We start from the raw sequence: 17,110 nt of genomic DNA, 5'->3' as shown, positions 1-17,110 counted from the left end.
GTGACATTATATAGCAAGACATCAAAGATTTTGGGGGGGTTATTCTGTGCAAATTACCTAATATACGAGGTTATCTGTGGCAGTGCTGTTTGTAAAACAAACTAACATCTCTCAACAGAAGACTGAATAAATAAAAAATGGTACATAAACAATACTTAAGTAAAATGTGGAATATTATACAGCTGAAATATAGAATAAAGAAATCTGTATGCACAATATAGAAAGAATCTCACCCTGGCTGGGTAGCTCAGTTGGTTAGAGCGTCATCCCAACAGGCCAAGGTTGCGGGTTCCGTCCCCAGTCAGGACACATACAAGAATCAACCACTGAATGCATAAATAAGTGGAACAACAAATCAATGTTTCTCTCTCTCTCCCTCCCTTCTCTCTCCAATCAATAAATGAAACATTTTTAAAAATAAAAATATGGAAAAAACCCCAAGACATTGTTAAGAAGGAAAAGCAAGGTACATAATATAGGTGTTATACTACAATTTATGTTCAAAATTGTTTGTATACAAATTTATTTATATGGATAGGATAACAGACATGTGAAAGGATATCGAAGGTATTGCCTTTGGGAGGCAATGGGAATGGTGACAGAAAGATCTCACTGCATGCACATTTATAGTATTTGAATTTTAAACCATTTAAATATGTTACCTATTCAAGCAGTTAAAAAAAAATTAAAGGTATCAAGGTTGAGAACCAGTGTGACACCAAGACCCAGTTTTTAGTCATGAACTGTTGCCCTGTGTACCAAATTAGTGATGTGTTTTGTTTGGGTTCTAATTAAACTCCGTGTGGAGCAGGTGATCCATCTTTTCTTCACAGTGCCTGTCACCCTGTCTCATCACACTCAGCCTCTTCGCAGAGGAGCAAACCTGCCTGATTCTTGAAGGCATCTGAATTTGCCCCCTCTGCTTGCTCAAGGCCCTCCCTTAACTTCAGAGCCGTCAGCAAGTTCATTCGCTTCTCTGTGTCTGATTTTCCTGTTATAAATTGGTGATACTAATCCCTCTCCTTCCATACTCCCACAAACGGGAGAAAGGATCAGTATTGGTGAACGTATTTGAAGTAGGGATTCTCAGTGCCCTGTGTTACCCAGAGGCTACACCCCCACCACCTAGAACATGGTGAAGAAATAAAAAAGGATTTATCAATGAGCAAAGTGCATGTAACTGCCTTAGAAAAATCATGTGATAAAATTGTGTTTGTAATTTTTTCACTTTGTTCCTAAAATTATTTAGGAAACATTTGCTCGGTGTCGGAGTCATTCTCACCAGGGGCATGGAATTCAGTCGGTGAGAATTTCCATGGATGGACAAAACATTCTGGTGAATGGGAGAGATGATGGCACCCTGGTTTGCTTAAGATGGAGGTGTGTACGGTAAACAGTAAGCAACCTCACTTGGCATGGTGTTTTAAAATAAAGATTTTTTTTTATTATTATTTCGGTATAGCAAGGTCAACATAACAGAAGATAGCTGCCATTGAAAAGATGATTATACTTTCAGATCCCAAGAGGAGGGGGTATGCCGTGCTATTGAGGGTCACGTGGGGAAGTACCAGAGTGGGTACGCAGGTTGAGGAAGCAGGGAACCACGGGCAAGAGCCTTTATTACGGTTTCCATGGAAAGGAGCAGGCAGATGTAGGATTGGCTAGTTTGGGTAATGTCCGTGGGTTCTGGGGCATAAGGGCTGCCCCTAGGTGTCTGGCACTTGTCCTTGAGGCTGTTAGGTCAGGGAAATGGTGTTCCTAAGTACGGAAGCCCAGTGAAGGAGAGCTTGGGGTTTGGCTAGCCCTGGGAGAGGAGTCCTTCCTGGGTCAGCATGGCCCCAGATGTCAAATCATTCCAAAAAAGAAAAAGAAAGAAAAGACATGGTTAGTACATATGAGATGATTAGTCCTCTCTTTCATAACACCTTTTGGAGGAATATAAGAAATGAGGACAATTCTGAATAGTAGATAACTTTAAAAACTCCTGTTTATCCCTAAGAATTCTTACATAGATATGTATATATGTGTACACCTATACAGATTGACATTCCTAATTAGACTTTGCTTAGACAAAATTAATTTAGATTTTTTTAAATTAATTTAGATTTTGATTAGACTAAAATTAAAATTCTAAATAAATTTACTACTGAGCATACAGGTAACAACCAGGGGGCAGAAAGCACAAGACTACAGCCCAGACTTTAAATGTTGCCTTGTTTGACCTGCCAGTGGACGTCACTAGTGAATGTGCAGTTTCATTTCCACAAGAGTAATATCTCACAGTGCCACATGTGGTCAAAACAATAATAAAATAATAAAACATGCCCTTTCTCAGTGACATTTGAAAATGTTAATTTTTTTTTTTTTTTTGTATTTTTCTGAAGTTGGAAACGGGGTGGCAGTCAGACAGACTCCCACATGTGCCCGACCGGGATCCACCCGGCATGCCCACCAGGGGGCGATGCTCTGCCCATCTGGGGCATCGCTCTGTTGCAACCAGAGCCATTCTAGCGCCTGAGGCAGAGGCCATGAAGCCATCCTCAGCGCCCAGGCCAACTTTGCACCAAAGGAGCCTTGGCTGCGGGAGGGGAAGAGAGAGACAGAGAGGAAGGAGAGGGGGAAGGGTGGAGAAGCAGATGGGCACTTCTGTGTGCCCTGGCTGGGAATCGAACCCGGGACTCCTGCACACCAGGCCGATACTCTACCACTGAGCCAACCAGCCAGGGCCAAAAGTGTTAAATATTGTGGAGATTTTATGTCATAACACTTTTGGTAGCTACTTAGTTCAAAGACTTATTTGAAGACTGCACCATCATGCCCATTTAATACATGGACTATTAATTAACTTGTATTTCAGATATAAGTCCTAACATATCCTTTGTATTCAGTGAACAAATAGCAATTCAGGTAACTGAGCAAGAGCTGGCACCCTATACATGGAAGTAAAGACATTTCTACTCATCATAGTTAATCACGTGGACTTTTGACTTAAAACAAAGTTGAGTTTGAAACTGTAATCCAGTACTGCACTTAATAGCTTGTAACCTTAGGCCCATGATAACCCTTCCAAACTACCTATAACAATGTTATTCGAGGTGGGGTCTGCAGTGCCTCTGAGCTTGTTAGAAATGCATATTCTTGGCCACACCCAAACTTTCTGAATCAGAATACCTTTGGGTGAGGTCCAGCAATTTGTTTCAATAAACCGTGCAGGTGATGCTGATGTTCCCAAAGTTTTGAGATGTTCCGGTGTATTGAGTGGAAGTAATACTTCCGTCAGTGGGGATGGGAACTATAAGGGTGAATGTGACAATGTGATTATGTAGCTGAAGCAGTACAGTAGCATTTAGTACATTCCAAGGCAGTGGTTCTCAAACTTTTTGAAATCGGGCGCATTTAAAATACTACAGATAATTGTAAGCACTCTATATACAAATTTCTGAGAAATATGTTATAATAATTAAGTCAAATATTAAAGAAAAAAATATAAAGTCCAAGCATGCTTTTATGATAATTAAATGAAATAAATACAACAAAATTAAATTTATTCTGACATTAAAAAACACTTTTATGTGACATTTTTTGAGTTATGCTTTTTAGAATTCGTAAAAAAGAGAGGTTAAAAAATAAAAAAACCCACAAAACAGTTATCTTTATATATATGTATATATATACATATATATATACATATATATGTATGTATATACATACATTGTTTGTAAGATTTAGTAAATTTGGCAGGTCCCAGTATGAATGTGTTAAGTGTTTATGAGAAACATGAGCCTGATGTGTCCTAGCGATTTCTTCAATGTTTGGGCATATATTTGAAAGGCAAACTCATTTCCTCGTTAATACATTGAAGAATTCCTCTCTTTTTACTCTTAATTGTGTTGAGGGTAGAAAATCCTAATCACATAAATATGTTGAAAATTGTAGTAAAATGTTCAAAGCTTTTTTAGATATTGCCACATATTCTTCTTTTAAAGAAATCCAAAAGACTTCAAGAGACAATTCCTTATGTTTAATCATCAATCCAAACCCCCCCCCCATACATATCATCTTAACTTTACACCAAACAAAGGATAGAAGAAACTTGCCTCCAGTCTTTCCGGGGAACATGAGGGGTAGTGTAAACAATCCAGCACCACAACTTAACAGCCTTTTGCAGCTTAATCAGGCAAGTGAGGTGGGGGGTTGGGCAGACTATCAGCTTACGGCCAATTCCCCACACCTCTGTCCCCCAAAAATCTAAACTCCAAAAACCCTGTTGATTTTTTGGTCCCCAACAGGCACATATTTCTCTGTAATACCATAGGGAGCACCTGGAAATCTTCTAGGGCGCACACTTTGAGAACCACTGTCCTAAGGGTTCAACCAGAGTAGTGGCTCTTCTGTACTGTGACTAAGGCAGGTACAGAGGACTCCTAGGGTAAGGGTATGGGGTCAGCATGAGGCAAGGCCACCCAAATATATCAAGAGGCTTGTCGTGTCCTGGAGCCCATGAACGGGCTTTCCTCTAAGAAATAGAGTCCTAATAACTACAGAGCACTATAGAGAATTGTCTACTTTTTAAAAAATTTTTAAAAGACTTTACTCATTTTAGAGAGGAGAGAGAGAGAGAAAGAGAAGGGGGGGAGGAGCAGGAAGCATCAATTCCTATATGTGCTTTGATGGGGCAAGCCCAGGGCTCCGAGCCAGCGCCTTCAGTTTTCCAGGTCTACGCTTCACCCACTGCACCACCACAGGTCAGGCTGTCTGCTTCTTTCTCTGTGTGGAAATGGTTGTGTATCTGGAAATAATACTGCTAAATCAACTTCTTAAAATTGTGATTTTATAGCCTGTATATTCTTTTTTATCAATGTAGGCGTCTTGGAGGCCACTTAGCCAGTGAAATTTTTTATTATAACCAACAATTTTGTACTTTTTTGAGCAACACCATGGAGGAGGAGAATAGCTATTTAAGACGAAGTAAATCCTTGGATTCAAAAGCACAATCTGCACACACAGTTGAGTTTCAATATAGCTTTTTTTTCTCCTTCTGTTGACGTAAGAAATGTTCAAACCGGTAAAGAATTCTTATGAGTTTATACTAGTCAAACTGCCAATTGCCAGGAAGCCAAATCTCAAATGCTCCACTTTACAGTTTCTTGTATGCATCGTAAATTAGGGCGGGACTGAGGAAGAAATAGAAAGCAGGTGGGGGTCGGATCACAGGGTAGTTAACAGACTGCTCTGTTGAAGGTGGTTCCACTTATTTCAAAGGTGTGTTAACCCAGATGCACAGAAACAACGGGGCAGGGCTTGCTTAAGGCGAAGACAAACCTTTACTAAAAAGGGTATATGCCTGGCTCCTGGTGACTACCCACCATGACCTACCCAGTTAGGAATTCATGATCAGATCACCCTGTGAGGTAACTTTCCACAGAACTCTTGTCTTATCTACACTTTCTTTCCTTTTAATTCAGCTTTCGGTTTGCACTTTGCTGTTTTCTTTAAGCAGATATTTAGTGATTTTCCTCTTTTTCTAGGTATACCATGATTCTCAAAAAGAGAATGAGCTACATCTGAGAGAAAACAGTCAGTCTTTCTCAGAGCAGTGGCAAATATTATACCTCAGATATTATTTAAACCATAGTACAAGAGCCAGGCTTGCCTGGGGGGAAAAATCTTAACTACCAGTTCTAGTGCTTGGTTAAAGTGATCTCTCTTTTCTACTTTTATGTCACATACATTAGGTAGGAAGTGTCTAGATAGAGAACAACATTCATTCATTCATTCAATCATTTAACAAATGTTTATGGAGCACCTACAAAAATGCTAGGCTGTGGGGGGTAGAGGCATGAACAAGATAGAAAACGTTTCTGCTTTCATGAAGCTTACATTCCAACTGAGGGTTGGGAATGAACAGAGAGAGCGCTAAATAAGCAAATAAATAAGAAAAATAGTAACAAGATCTATTCAGTGAATAAAAATGGCTTGGTGTGATAGCATTTGGCTGGAAAAGCATCTCCAAGGAGACTTTTAAGCTGAGACCTGAATTAAAAGCGGGTACCCTGATTTGTTAATGTCACCCCATTAAAATTAATAAATTAAAAATAAGTAAGTAAGTAAATAAATAAATAAGCAGGTACCAACATGCAGCAGGGGGCAGAAATACTCAGGGCAGAGGTGGAAAGAGCTTGACATGGCCAAGGACCTGAAAAAGGCCTGTTCAGTCAAAGGGAGCAAGAGAGAGTGGAAGGACTTGAGGTCCTCAAGGAGGGAAAAGGCCAGGTAACAAAGAGCTTTGTAAACAAGGTAGAGTTTGGATTGAATTTTAAATTTAATGAGAACCTATTAAACCGTTCTGAGGAAAGGATTTACCAGGTCTTACTTCCATTTTTTTTAAATAATTGCTTCCTGCTGTGTGGAGAATGTTTCCTATAGGGGCCAAAAGTGGAAGAAGGGAGATTAGGAGGCTATGGCAGAGATCTAGGTAACAAGGATGGAGGTGAAGTGTTATGAAGAGGAAGTGGTAGATCCCAGGTAGGTTTTCCAGGTAGAGTGGACAGATTTCACTGGTGGATTAGAGGGAGAAGGACTTCTAGATTTTTTACTTGAACAATTACACAGGAGATGATATTATTCATGAAGATGGGGGAGACTGTGGGGCAAGGAGCCACTGTGGGGAGGAAGAAGGGAATCTGAAATCATAGCAACTTTGAGAAACCAAGTGGAGATTCCAAGTAAGCCATTGGATAGATGAGCCTAGAGTTCCAGTGAGAGGCCAGGACTGGAGATGTTGATTTGAGAGTCAAGGGCATATGGATGGAATTTAAAGCCGTAGCACCAGGTGAAGTTATCATGGAAGAATGAATGGTAACAAACAGAGGGAGCCATGACAGAGCATCTTCTAGAGATCCAGGAGAAGAATTTAGGGAGGCAAAGGAGACTGACAAGGGCAGCCAGTGAGGTTACAGGAGGGTCAAAAGTATAACATCCCAAACTCTTTCAAGACATTTTACTGCAAAGAAAGAATAGAAAGGGGGTGGTAGCTGAAGAGGAATGTGGTGGTCAGTGGAGAACGGCTTTCCCAGGACAGGAGGTACCAGCGCATGTTTGGGAAAGATTCAGTGGACGGGAGAAATGGATGATGCAGAAGAGCAATGGGATTTAAAGTGTAAAGGCATTGAGAAGGAGGAAAAGTTAAGATCCTAGTATAAATGGTAGAGCAGGTCTTGACAGGCAGGGGCATTTCGTCTACAGTAACAGGAAGAAGACAGAAGGTGATTTGGTGAACATGTGACCTGTCTGATCATTTCTGCTTTCTTGGTGAAAACTGTAGCTGATATAAGGACTGACTGGTAGGAATTAAACTAATAAAATATTGCATCTTGGGCAGGCAAAATGGTATTTTTTTTTAATGCAACAAGTGCAACGGGATTGAAAGCAATTATATAAAGTAGAGTAGGAGAAGAAGAACTTGAACTTTAAATTTCAGAAATGTCTGTTTTTCTCTAAGATAAATGAGAATAAGAACTTATCCATTGACACATCAGAAGAGGATTTAGTCCAAGTTGATAATACGAAGAAAATTCCCTGGATGCAACAAAAAAGCCAAGAGGTATTTATAAAACATTGGAGAGGTGTGAAATACTGCTTTATGGGTATACCAAAGAGATGTTTCCTGTGAAAACTTGTTGAAAAGTTAGAAAGTAGAATGAGATACTACTTGGAAGAGCATTCCATTGTACAAGTATAACTTTCCTGAAAGCAAACAAACACCCTAAATACAGCCCAGTCTTTTAGACTGTTATATAAGCTTTTTAAAAATTTATTGTGTTTACATAGATTCTGGTGTTGCCCCGAATGCATCCCCCCTCCTCCGTATTCCCCTCAACATCTCCCTTGCCCCCTCCCCCCTTCCCTTCAGGTTTATCCCATCCTATCATCCCCCTTCCTTCTGTCCTCTTTTCCTCTGGTCCCTTGAACTGAGTTATATAAGCTTTAAGAACTGTACTTAGCTAATACAAAACCCAGTAAAGCTGTCCAGGTAAACCAAAGCAAAGAATGAAGTGTGATGATACCTCGTGCTCGAGGTAGTTTTGGGGAAGCTGCAAAGTTGATGTAAGGAACAGGAGGAGGGACATCCTGGTTTCAGATATGCAGGAAGGTGACAAAGATAATAGAGGCTCTTGTCTGGCCTTAGCCTGCTTATCTAGTCTCACTCAAGTTCCCAATAAAACAGCAGACTGCTTTCCCTTTGTCAACTATTCTCGAATTTCTTACTACCTGTTTTCTTTCCATTGGCCTTATAATGAACTAAAACTAATGTATTGCTTCAGTCAACATAATAGCAGTTGACTTAAGCAAGATACTGCAGTGGTGTTATTTCATGTATACTTTATAGTATTTGTCTTAAAACAACTTTTGTTTCTAGAGAAGTGCAATCTGTTTTATGTCTGTGTACTTAAGTATATATGTGTACATATGGATATAGGTATGTATGTATCTAATATATATATACCTCTCTCTCATTTCTCCTGCTCATTTAAGTAATATACTTGTCTCGTTTCAGGCCATCTCAAGGGAGATTAAACTGTTTTCAAAAAAAAGGAATGAGATAAAAACAGGAATCAAAGCACTTGCTAAAACTGTAAGTGTTATGATTTCATATACTAATACATTTGACCCTCAGTCTAAATTACTTTTAGAACTTAATTTTTTCTCTGCCTGTATGTAAGCTCAGTTTTCTGGGTACTTCACAGGGTCGAATTTTTACCATAACACACTACACATAATCAGTGGTTTTCTTCTCTGTGTTTTCTCCAAATACAGTATCTTTCAAATAATTATTTTAATCAAAGTTATATGTTTACAATCTTACAAATTAACTAATGGGTTACATAATTAAAAATGATATTTTAAAGCAGGAACTGCCCTACTCTTTTCACTATGATTCCTGTACTCTGGACATAACTGTTTTTAATTGTTTCAGCTTTTCTGTTCGCCTATTTACTTCCATCTTTCTAAATAGTTTTCTTAATACTGCTATCTCTAGGGGATATTTTATTGCTTCATATTTATTTTGAAATATCCCCTAATTCTGCTTATAAAAATTAGGGGATATTTGATCTCTTCATATTCATTTTGAAATATCCTCTAATTTGGGTGAGCAGTATATTTCTATTTTGACATTAACTATGGACTTCCTGGTCTAGAAGATGAGTACTTGGGTTCTTTTTTTTGTTTTGTTTTTTTTGTTTTTTTAGAGAGGAGAGGGAGAGAGAGAGAGGAGAGACAGAGAGAGAGAAGGGGGGGAGGAGCTGGAAGCATCAACTCCCATATGTGCCTTGACCAGGCAAGCCCAGGGTTTCAAAACGGCGACCTCAGCATTTCCAGGTCGACGCTTTATCCCACTGCGCCACCACAGGTCAGGCAGTACTTGGGTTCTTTTACAGCCTCCACCCCCATCACTACAGTATCCACATAAATCCAGCCAGTGTGTGCACTATTATAGTTGTGAAAATATTCCTCAAAGCTGAGCCATTGGTATATAATAATTACATTGCCATTTTTACAACTTTATTTTTTCTGAAATTAATAACTGCCTTTGTTTTGGATTGCCTATACAAACTCTCTGAAAATGCTAAAAATCAAACAAACAAAAAACCCTCAATACAATCACCTGAGGAAATCAAGCTGTCAGAACTTTTAAAAATTTTATTTTGTGACCTCCCTTCTAGAACTTTCTATCTTCCAGCTCCAGCCTAAGCACCTTGCTGTCTAGAGCTGGCACACAGTTTTGCTGTTCGTAGGGACTTCCCTTGTCCATCCTTCTGGAAATCCTCTCGCCTGCCTCTTGAGTTGGAACCCCCACTTGGGGGGTCCCATTCATTTTTCCTTGTTTTCTTGTTGTGCACCTTCCAGTAGCTTCCTAAACAGGACTGCTGTGTTGTCCCATGCTTCGGAACATCATTTATCATGCGGCTGTGCTTCTGGCTTACCGTTTAAATGTAATACAATGTGAATGGTACTTATCCCTAGAGCTTTACAACGTTTTGCCTCTAGAGAAAGGGTACACAGGAGCTACATTTCTTGAGACTTGGTTTTTCTTAAAATGTCCTTATCCCACTCACACTCATTTGATAGTTTGCCTCAGTGTACAATGATTTCCCCTCAGAATTTTGAAGGCTCGCTTCATTGTTTTCTAGCTTTCAGTGTTTGCTGTAGAGAATCTAATACCTTTCTGATTCCCAGGTCTTTGTAGGTAAGCAGATTCTTCTCTCTGGAAATTATGGGATCCTTTCTTCATCGCTGCTGTTTGGAAATTTCACCATTATGTACCTTGAGATATTTGGTGGGTAGTCTTAGTTTGCTGGGACAGATATGCTCTCCACCCTTTTCCACCCTGTTCTGAGCCCCAACTGGCTGGCCTTTATGGGTGGCATCGACGGGCTCTCTTGCCCTGATTTCTATTTCGGTTTAGCCCCTGAGTGGTGTCAGCAGATCAGAGGGGTGACGATGACTAGGGTCAGAGTTTTTATTCGAGGGTGCTCTCTGTGGTGTTATGCATTGGCAGTGACTGCCAGCCCTCTCCTACAGCTACCCACCTCTTCAGGTTTCAGTAACCACTTCCTACCCTGCCCTTCAGACCTGGGAGTGGTGTCAGCTTCCTGTGGTTGCTAGCCTGAGAGGCTTCATTGTGCTTGCTGGATTCCCTTACCTTGCCAAATCTTTTTTTAAAAGTTTCTCTCCCTAACTACGCCATTTGAGTGTACCATCTGTTTCATACCAGGACCCTAGTGTGTATGTTTGTTTGGGTTTGTTCTTCCCCCTCTTTCATATGAAGGGCATCAGTGAGCAACTTTTTTTTTTTTTTTTTTTGTGGCAGAGAGGACAGACAGACAGGAAGGGAGAGAGATGAGAAACATCAATTCTTCATTGCGGCTCCTTAGTTGTTCATTGATTGCTTTCTCATATGTGCCTTGACTGTGGGGCTACAGCAGACCGAGTGACCCTTTGCTTGAGCCAGCGACCTTGGGCTCAAGCTGGTGAGCCTTGCTCAAACCAGATGAGCCCTCGCTCAAGCTGGCGACCTTGGGGTCTAGAACCTGGGTCCTCCATATCCCAGTCTGACGCTCTATCCACTGTGCCACCGCCTGGTTAAGCATGAGCACTTTCAATAAGAAAGCTTTATCTCTCAGTTCTGCGTGTTCTTATATTTTTCTTTGGTAATTTCCTCTCTTTTATTTTCCTGGTGGTTAATGAGGTTGAGCATCTTTTCATAACTCAAAGATTATTTGTATTTCTTCTGTGAATTCCCAGTTCATATCCTTTGCCCACTTTTTTCTATTAGATTGTTGGTCTTTTTTTTTTTATTGTAAGAATTCTTTTTTTTTTTTTTTTTTTGTGGCAGAGACAGAGTCAGAGAGAGGGACAAATAGGAACAGACAGACAGGAAGGGAGAGATGAGAAACATCAGTTCTTCGTTGTGGTTCCTTAGTTGTTCATTGATTGACTGAGGGCTACAGCAGACCGAGTGATTCCTTGCTCGAGCCAGCGACCTTGAGTCCAAGCTGGTGAGCCTTGCTCACACCAAGTGAGCTCGTCGTGCTCAAGCTGGAGACCTCGGGGTCTCAAACCTGGGTCCTCCACATCTCAGTCCAATGCTCTATCCACTGCGCCACTGCCTGGTCAGGCTATTGTAAGAATTCTTTATTTTTATTATTAATATTTATTTATGGTAATTAGGGTTAACTAAGCTGTGATCATAATTAAGCTCCAAAAAAATATTGCAGAAACAGATGAGAAGTTTTTTTTCTTTCTCAAAAAACAATCCTGGTGGGTGTTCAAGTCAGCAATTACTCTTTCCATGCAGTCATTCAGAGACGTAGGCTGGCGGAGACTCTGCTACCTTCCCCACATGGCTTCTAAAGTTGTCTTGCTTCATCTCATCCCAAGCAACTGCAAGAGGAAAAGAGCAGGAGGTGTGCATGGGCAAATCTAGAGGTGGCCCTTATTATTTGATTGAACCACATGGAATTGCTGTTTATATAGTTCAGCCAAATATATTACAAGTATTTTTTCAGTCTTAAGTTTTATAATGTGCCTTTTTTAAATGCAGAATTTAAAAATTATGACCCAAGTAATTAATCATTTTATTTAAAACTTTTGTTTTTGTGCCTGATTTTAAAAAGCTTCCAAGGTCTCACATATTTTCTTCTAATACTCCTTTATTCATCTATATTTTATTTATATGAATTGTATGAGGTACGATTCTAACTTTACTTTTTCAAATAAATAGCCCATTTTGTCTGTGCTTTTTATTGAATATACCACTGATTTGCAACTCCTCCTCTAGCAGTCCCTAGAGTCCTATGTACATAAGATTGTTTCTGGACTCTTTATTCTGAAATTGAGTATTGATCTTTTCTTGAGCTAATTCTAAACTATTTTGATTGTTATAGCTTTATAAAATATTTTTATATCTTGAAACTAATTCTCTCTTTGCTATTCTTTTATACAAAATGTTGGCTTTTTATGTACACTTTTTCATTTGAATTTTAAAGCCAGTTTTTCAAGCTCCATGAAAAATTCTGATGTGATTCTGATTGAGAATATATTGCTTATAGTATGCTTTGGGGAGGAATTTATTTAAAACTGAAATTATATATATAATATATACATTTATAATATAAATATTATATATAATATGCATTATATAAATATAATATATAAACATATCTATTCAATTTTTTAAAAGTATTCTTTAGTGAAGTTTTGTAGTCTAAAAGTGGCTATAACTTTCTTATTAAGGTTATTTTAGGCATTACTGTTAGTTTTGGTTTTATAAGTGGAATATTTTTCTACTACATTTCCTAATTGGTTACTACTGATATATATATCAGTATATATATATATATATATATATATTACTGATTTTATATCTGATCACCTTACTGAATTCTCTTTTTAGTACTATTTTATTAATTGATTCTCTTGGATCATCTAGGTACACTATCATATCTTCTCAAAATCACTTGTTCTTCCTTATCAATCTTCCGAGAGATTTTTTTTTTTTTTAAATTTTTTTTTTTTATTTATTCATTTTTAGAGAGGAGAGAGACAGAGAGGGAGAGAGAGGAGAGAGAGACAGAGAGAACGGGGGAGGAGCTGGAAGCATCAACTCCCATATGTGCCTTGACCAGGCAAGCCCAGGGTTTCGAACCGGCGACCTCAGCATTTCCAGGTCGACGCTTTATCCACTGCGCCACCACAGGTCCTTCCTTATCAATCTTTATACTTCATTTATTTTTTCTGTCATATAGCAAGGGCTTCTAATATACTAGTGGTCATGATAATGGAATGCTTGTCTTTTTCCTAACCTTAATAGGAATGCTATTAACTTTTAAGTATAATGCTTGCTGTAGTTTCTGTTCCTTGTTACCTTAGAGTTTTTATTGTGAATTTTATTGTATTCCTCAGGTAGACATTGGTCATTTTAAGTAGTATACAAGATTCCATTTGCTAATATTTTATTTAGGATTTTTGTATTTCTATCTATAAGTAATATTGGTCTAATTTTTTTGTACTTTCTTTGTCTAAATATGGCATAAGGGTTATACCAGCCTTATCAACTGATTTTAGTAGTTTTCTACTCCCTGCTCCCCCTTCCAGTTCTCTGGTTATAGTTTGTATAAAATGGGAATTCTCCTTTTCTTTAATATTTGGTTAAAAACCAAACAAATAATCTCTTCTCCCCACACACATATATTAAACCATCTGGGCTCAATGTCTGTTACAGGAGCTGATTTTCCTATTGTTTCAAACTCTTCTGTAGTCATTAGTCTTATTAGGCTTTCTTTTCTTTTTTTTTAAGTGTAGATTTAATAAATTATATTTTCTTAGAAAATTATTTCATCTAGATTTTTAATATATAATACAAAATTATATAATCTGATATTAAAGTCTTTTAATTTTTCAGTTATAGCTCTTTCTTTATTCCTAATGTTGTATATGTATATGCCTTTTATGTTTTTTTCTTTTTTTTTTTCCTTTCTTCCATTGGGACTGACAAGCAACGCTCCGTATTTTTCAAACCATCTCTACCCCGCAAATTAACTGGCCATCCAGGGAGCACATAAGGCTTAAAAAATCCAGAATGACCTTCTTAATCTTCCCAATGTAAAAAATAAGAACTTTGTTGAGGGGATTTACTCTGCCCTATACCTTGTAATTCTGTGGCTGCTGCATGAGTGGGCCAGGAAGGAGGCCAATGTAGTTTAGCAATAACAGATACATCAGCTCCAGTATCTAAAGTCCTCTAAATGTATGCCCTTGTATTGTTAGTTCCATTTCAGGGTGTTCCTGACCTATTTTTTAAAATCCAATTGGCAAAATCAGAGGAGCCAAATCGCCAATTTTCTTGGGACCCCTTTTGCACGATTTGGCCTGAGAAGCAGACTTAGCATCTTTATACTATTCTTCTGACTGCCTGAATTAGCCCTGAGACAAATTCTTTCTTTCTTTTTTTTTTTTTTTTTTGATTAATTTTAATGGTGCGACATTGATAAATCAGGGTACATATGTTCAGAGAAAATAGCTCTAGGTTATTTTGACATTTGCTTATGCTGCATTCCCATCACCCAAAGTCCAATTGTCTTCTGTCACCTTCTAACTGGTTTTCTTTGTGCCCCTCCCCAACCCCCTCCCTCTCCTCCCCCCCACCCCGTAACCCCCACACTCTTGTCCATGTCTCTGAGTCTCATTTTTATGTCCCACCTATGTATGGAATCATATAGTTATTAGTTTTTTTTATTTACTTATTTCACTCAGTATAATGTTATCAAGGTTCATCCATGTTATTGTAAATGATCCAATGTCATCATTTCTTATGGCTGAGTAGTATTCCATAGTATATATGTACCAAAGCTTTTTAATCCACTCGTCCTCTGACGGACACTTGGGCTGTTTCCAGATCTTTGCTATTGTGAACAATGCTGCTATAAACATGGGGGTGCATTTCTTCTTTTCAAACAGTGCTATGGTGTTCTTGGGGTATATTCCTACCTAAAAGTGGGATGGCTGGGTCAAAAGGCAGTTTGATTTTTAATTTTTTGAGGAATCTTCATACTGTTTTCCACAGTGGCTGCACCAGTCTGCATTCCCACCAGCAGTGCAGGAGGGTTCCCTTTTCTCCACATCCTCACCAGCACTTATTCTGTGTTGTTTTGTTTATGAGCGCCATTCTGACTGGTGTGAGGTGATATCTCATTGTGGTTTTAATTTGCATTTCTCTAATGATTAGTGATGTTGAGCATTTTTTCATATGCCTATTGGCCATCTGTATGTCCTCTTTGGAGAAGTGTCTATTCATTTCTTTTGCCCATTTTTGGATTGGATTGTTTGTTTGTCTTCCTGGTATTAAGTTTTACAAGTTCTTTATAAATTTTGGTTATTAACCCCTTATCAGACGCATTGTCAAATATATTCTCCCATTGTGTAGTTTGGTTTTTTATTCTGTTCTTATTGTCTTTAGCTGTACAGAAGCTTTTTAGTTTGATATAGTCCCATTTGTTTATCCTGTCTTTTATTTCACTTGCCTGTGGAGACAAATCCGCAAATATATTGCTGCAAGAAATATCAGAGAGCTTAAAGCCTATGTTTTCTTCTAAGATGCTTATGGTTTCACGACTTACATTTAAGTCTTTTATCCATTTTGAGTTTATTTTTGTGAATGGTGTAAGTTGGTGGTCTAGTTTCATTTTTTTGCAGGTAGCTGTCCAATTTTCCCAACACCATTTGTTGAAGAGGCTGTCTTTACTCCAATGTATGTTCTTACCTCTTTTGTCAAATATCAGTTGTCCATAGAACTGTGGGTTTATTTCTGGGTTCTCAGTTCTGTTCCATTGATCTATATACCTGTTCTTATGCCAGTACCAGGCTATTTTGAGTACAATGACCTTATAGTATAACTTGATAACCGGAAGTGTGATACCTCCCACTTTATTCTTCCTTTTCAAGATTGCTGAGGCTATTCATGTTCTCTTTTGGTTCCATATAAATTTTTGGAATATGTGTTCTATATCTTTGAAGTAAGTCATTGGTATTTTAATCGGTATTGCATTGAATTTATAAATTGCTTTGGGTAATATAGACATTTTAATGATGTTTATTCTTCCTAACCATGAGCACGGTATATGCTTCCACTTGTTTGTATCTTCCCTGATTTCTTTTATCAATGCTTTATAATTTTCTGAGTACAAGTCTTTAATCTCTCTGGTTAAATTTATTCCTAGGTACTTTATGTTTTTGGTTGCAATGGTAAAGGGGATTGATTCCTTAATTTCTCTTTCTGACAGTTCATTGTTAGTGTATAAAAATGCCTCTGATTTCTGAGTATTAATTTTATATCCTGCCACCTTGCTGAATTCATATATCAGGTCTAGTAGTTTTTTGACTGTGACTTTAGGGTTTTCTATATACAATATCATATCATCTGCAAATAATGATAGTTTTACTTCTTCTTTTGCAACTTGAATGCCTTTTATTTCTTCTTCTTGTCTGATTGCTGTGGCTAGGACTTCCAGAACTATGTTTAATATGAGTGGTGAAAGGGGGCACCCCTGCCTTGTTCCTGATCTTTGAGGATTTTGCTTTTAATTTTTGCCCATTGAGTATAATGTTGGCTGTGGGTTTGTCATAGATGGCCTTTATCATGTTGAGGTATGTTCCCTGTATTCCCACTTTGCTGAGAGTTTTGATCATGAATGGGTGCTGGATTTTATCAAATGCTTTTTCTGCATCTATTGAAATTATCATGTGGTTTTACTCCTTCCTTTTGTTTATGTGATGAATCATATTGATTGATTTGCGAATAGTGTACCAGCCTTGCCTCCCAAGAATAAATCCCACTTGATCCTGGTGTATGATTTTTTCATATATTGCTGGATCCGGTTTGCTAATATTTTGTTGAGGATTTTAGCATCTAAATTCATCAGGGATATTGGCCTATAATTTTCTTTCTTTGTGTTGTCTTTGCCTGGTTTTGGAATCAGAATTATGCTCACCTCATAAAAGGAGCTTGGAAGTCTTCCTTCCTCTTGAATTTTTTGAAATAGCTTGAGAA

The 17,110-nt window shown here is 38.2% G+C and overlaps 1 protein-coding gene across 5 annotated transcripts in view; it reads left to right on the top strand.

Moving 5' to 3' along the window:
- CFAP43 (cilia and flagella associated protein 43) overlaps positions 1-17,110 on the top strand; it is a 118,664-nt gene that overhangs the window by 54,906 nt on the left and 46,648 nt on the right. For all 5 annotated transcript variants that reach the window (XM_066238800.1, XM_066238799.1, XM_066238801.1 and 2 more), the window contains 4 exons: positions 1,250-1,380; positions 4,865-5,006; positions 7,502-7,603; positions 8,558-8,635. In XM_066238800.1, the coding sequence (XP_066094897.1) occupies positions 1,250-1,380; positions 4,865-5,006; positions 7,502-7,603; positions 8,558-8,635 (453 nt within the window). The remainder of the gene's footprint in view (positions 1-1,249; positions 1,381-4,864; positions 5,007-7,501; positions 7,604-8,557; positions 8,636-17,110) is intronic.

Source organism: Saccopteryx bilineata, chromosome 7 (assembly GCF_036850765.1).
Source record: "Saccopteryx bilineata isolate mSacBil1 chromosome 7, mSacBil1_pri_phased_curated, whole genome shotgun sequence".
NCBI classification, from domain to species: domain Eukaryota; kingdom Metazoa; phylum Chordata; class Mammalia; order Chiroptera; family Emballonuridae; genus Saccopteryx; species Saccopteryx bilineata.
The sequence above is the reverse complement of the archived record's forward strand: the minus strand, read 5'-3'. Positions and strand labels throughout refer to the sequence as shown.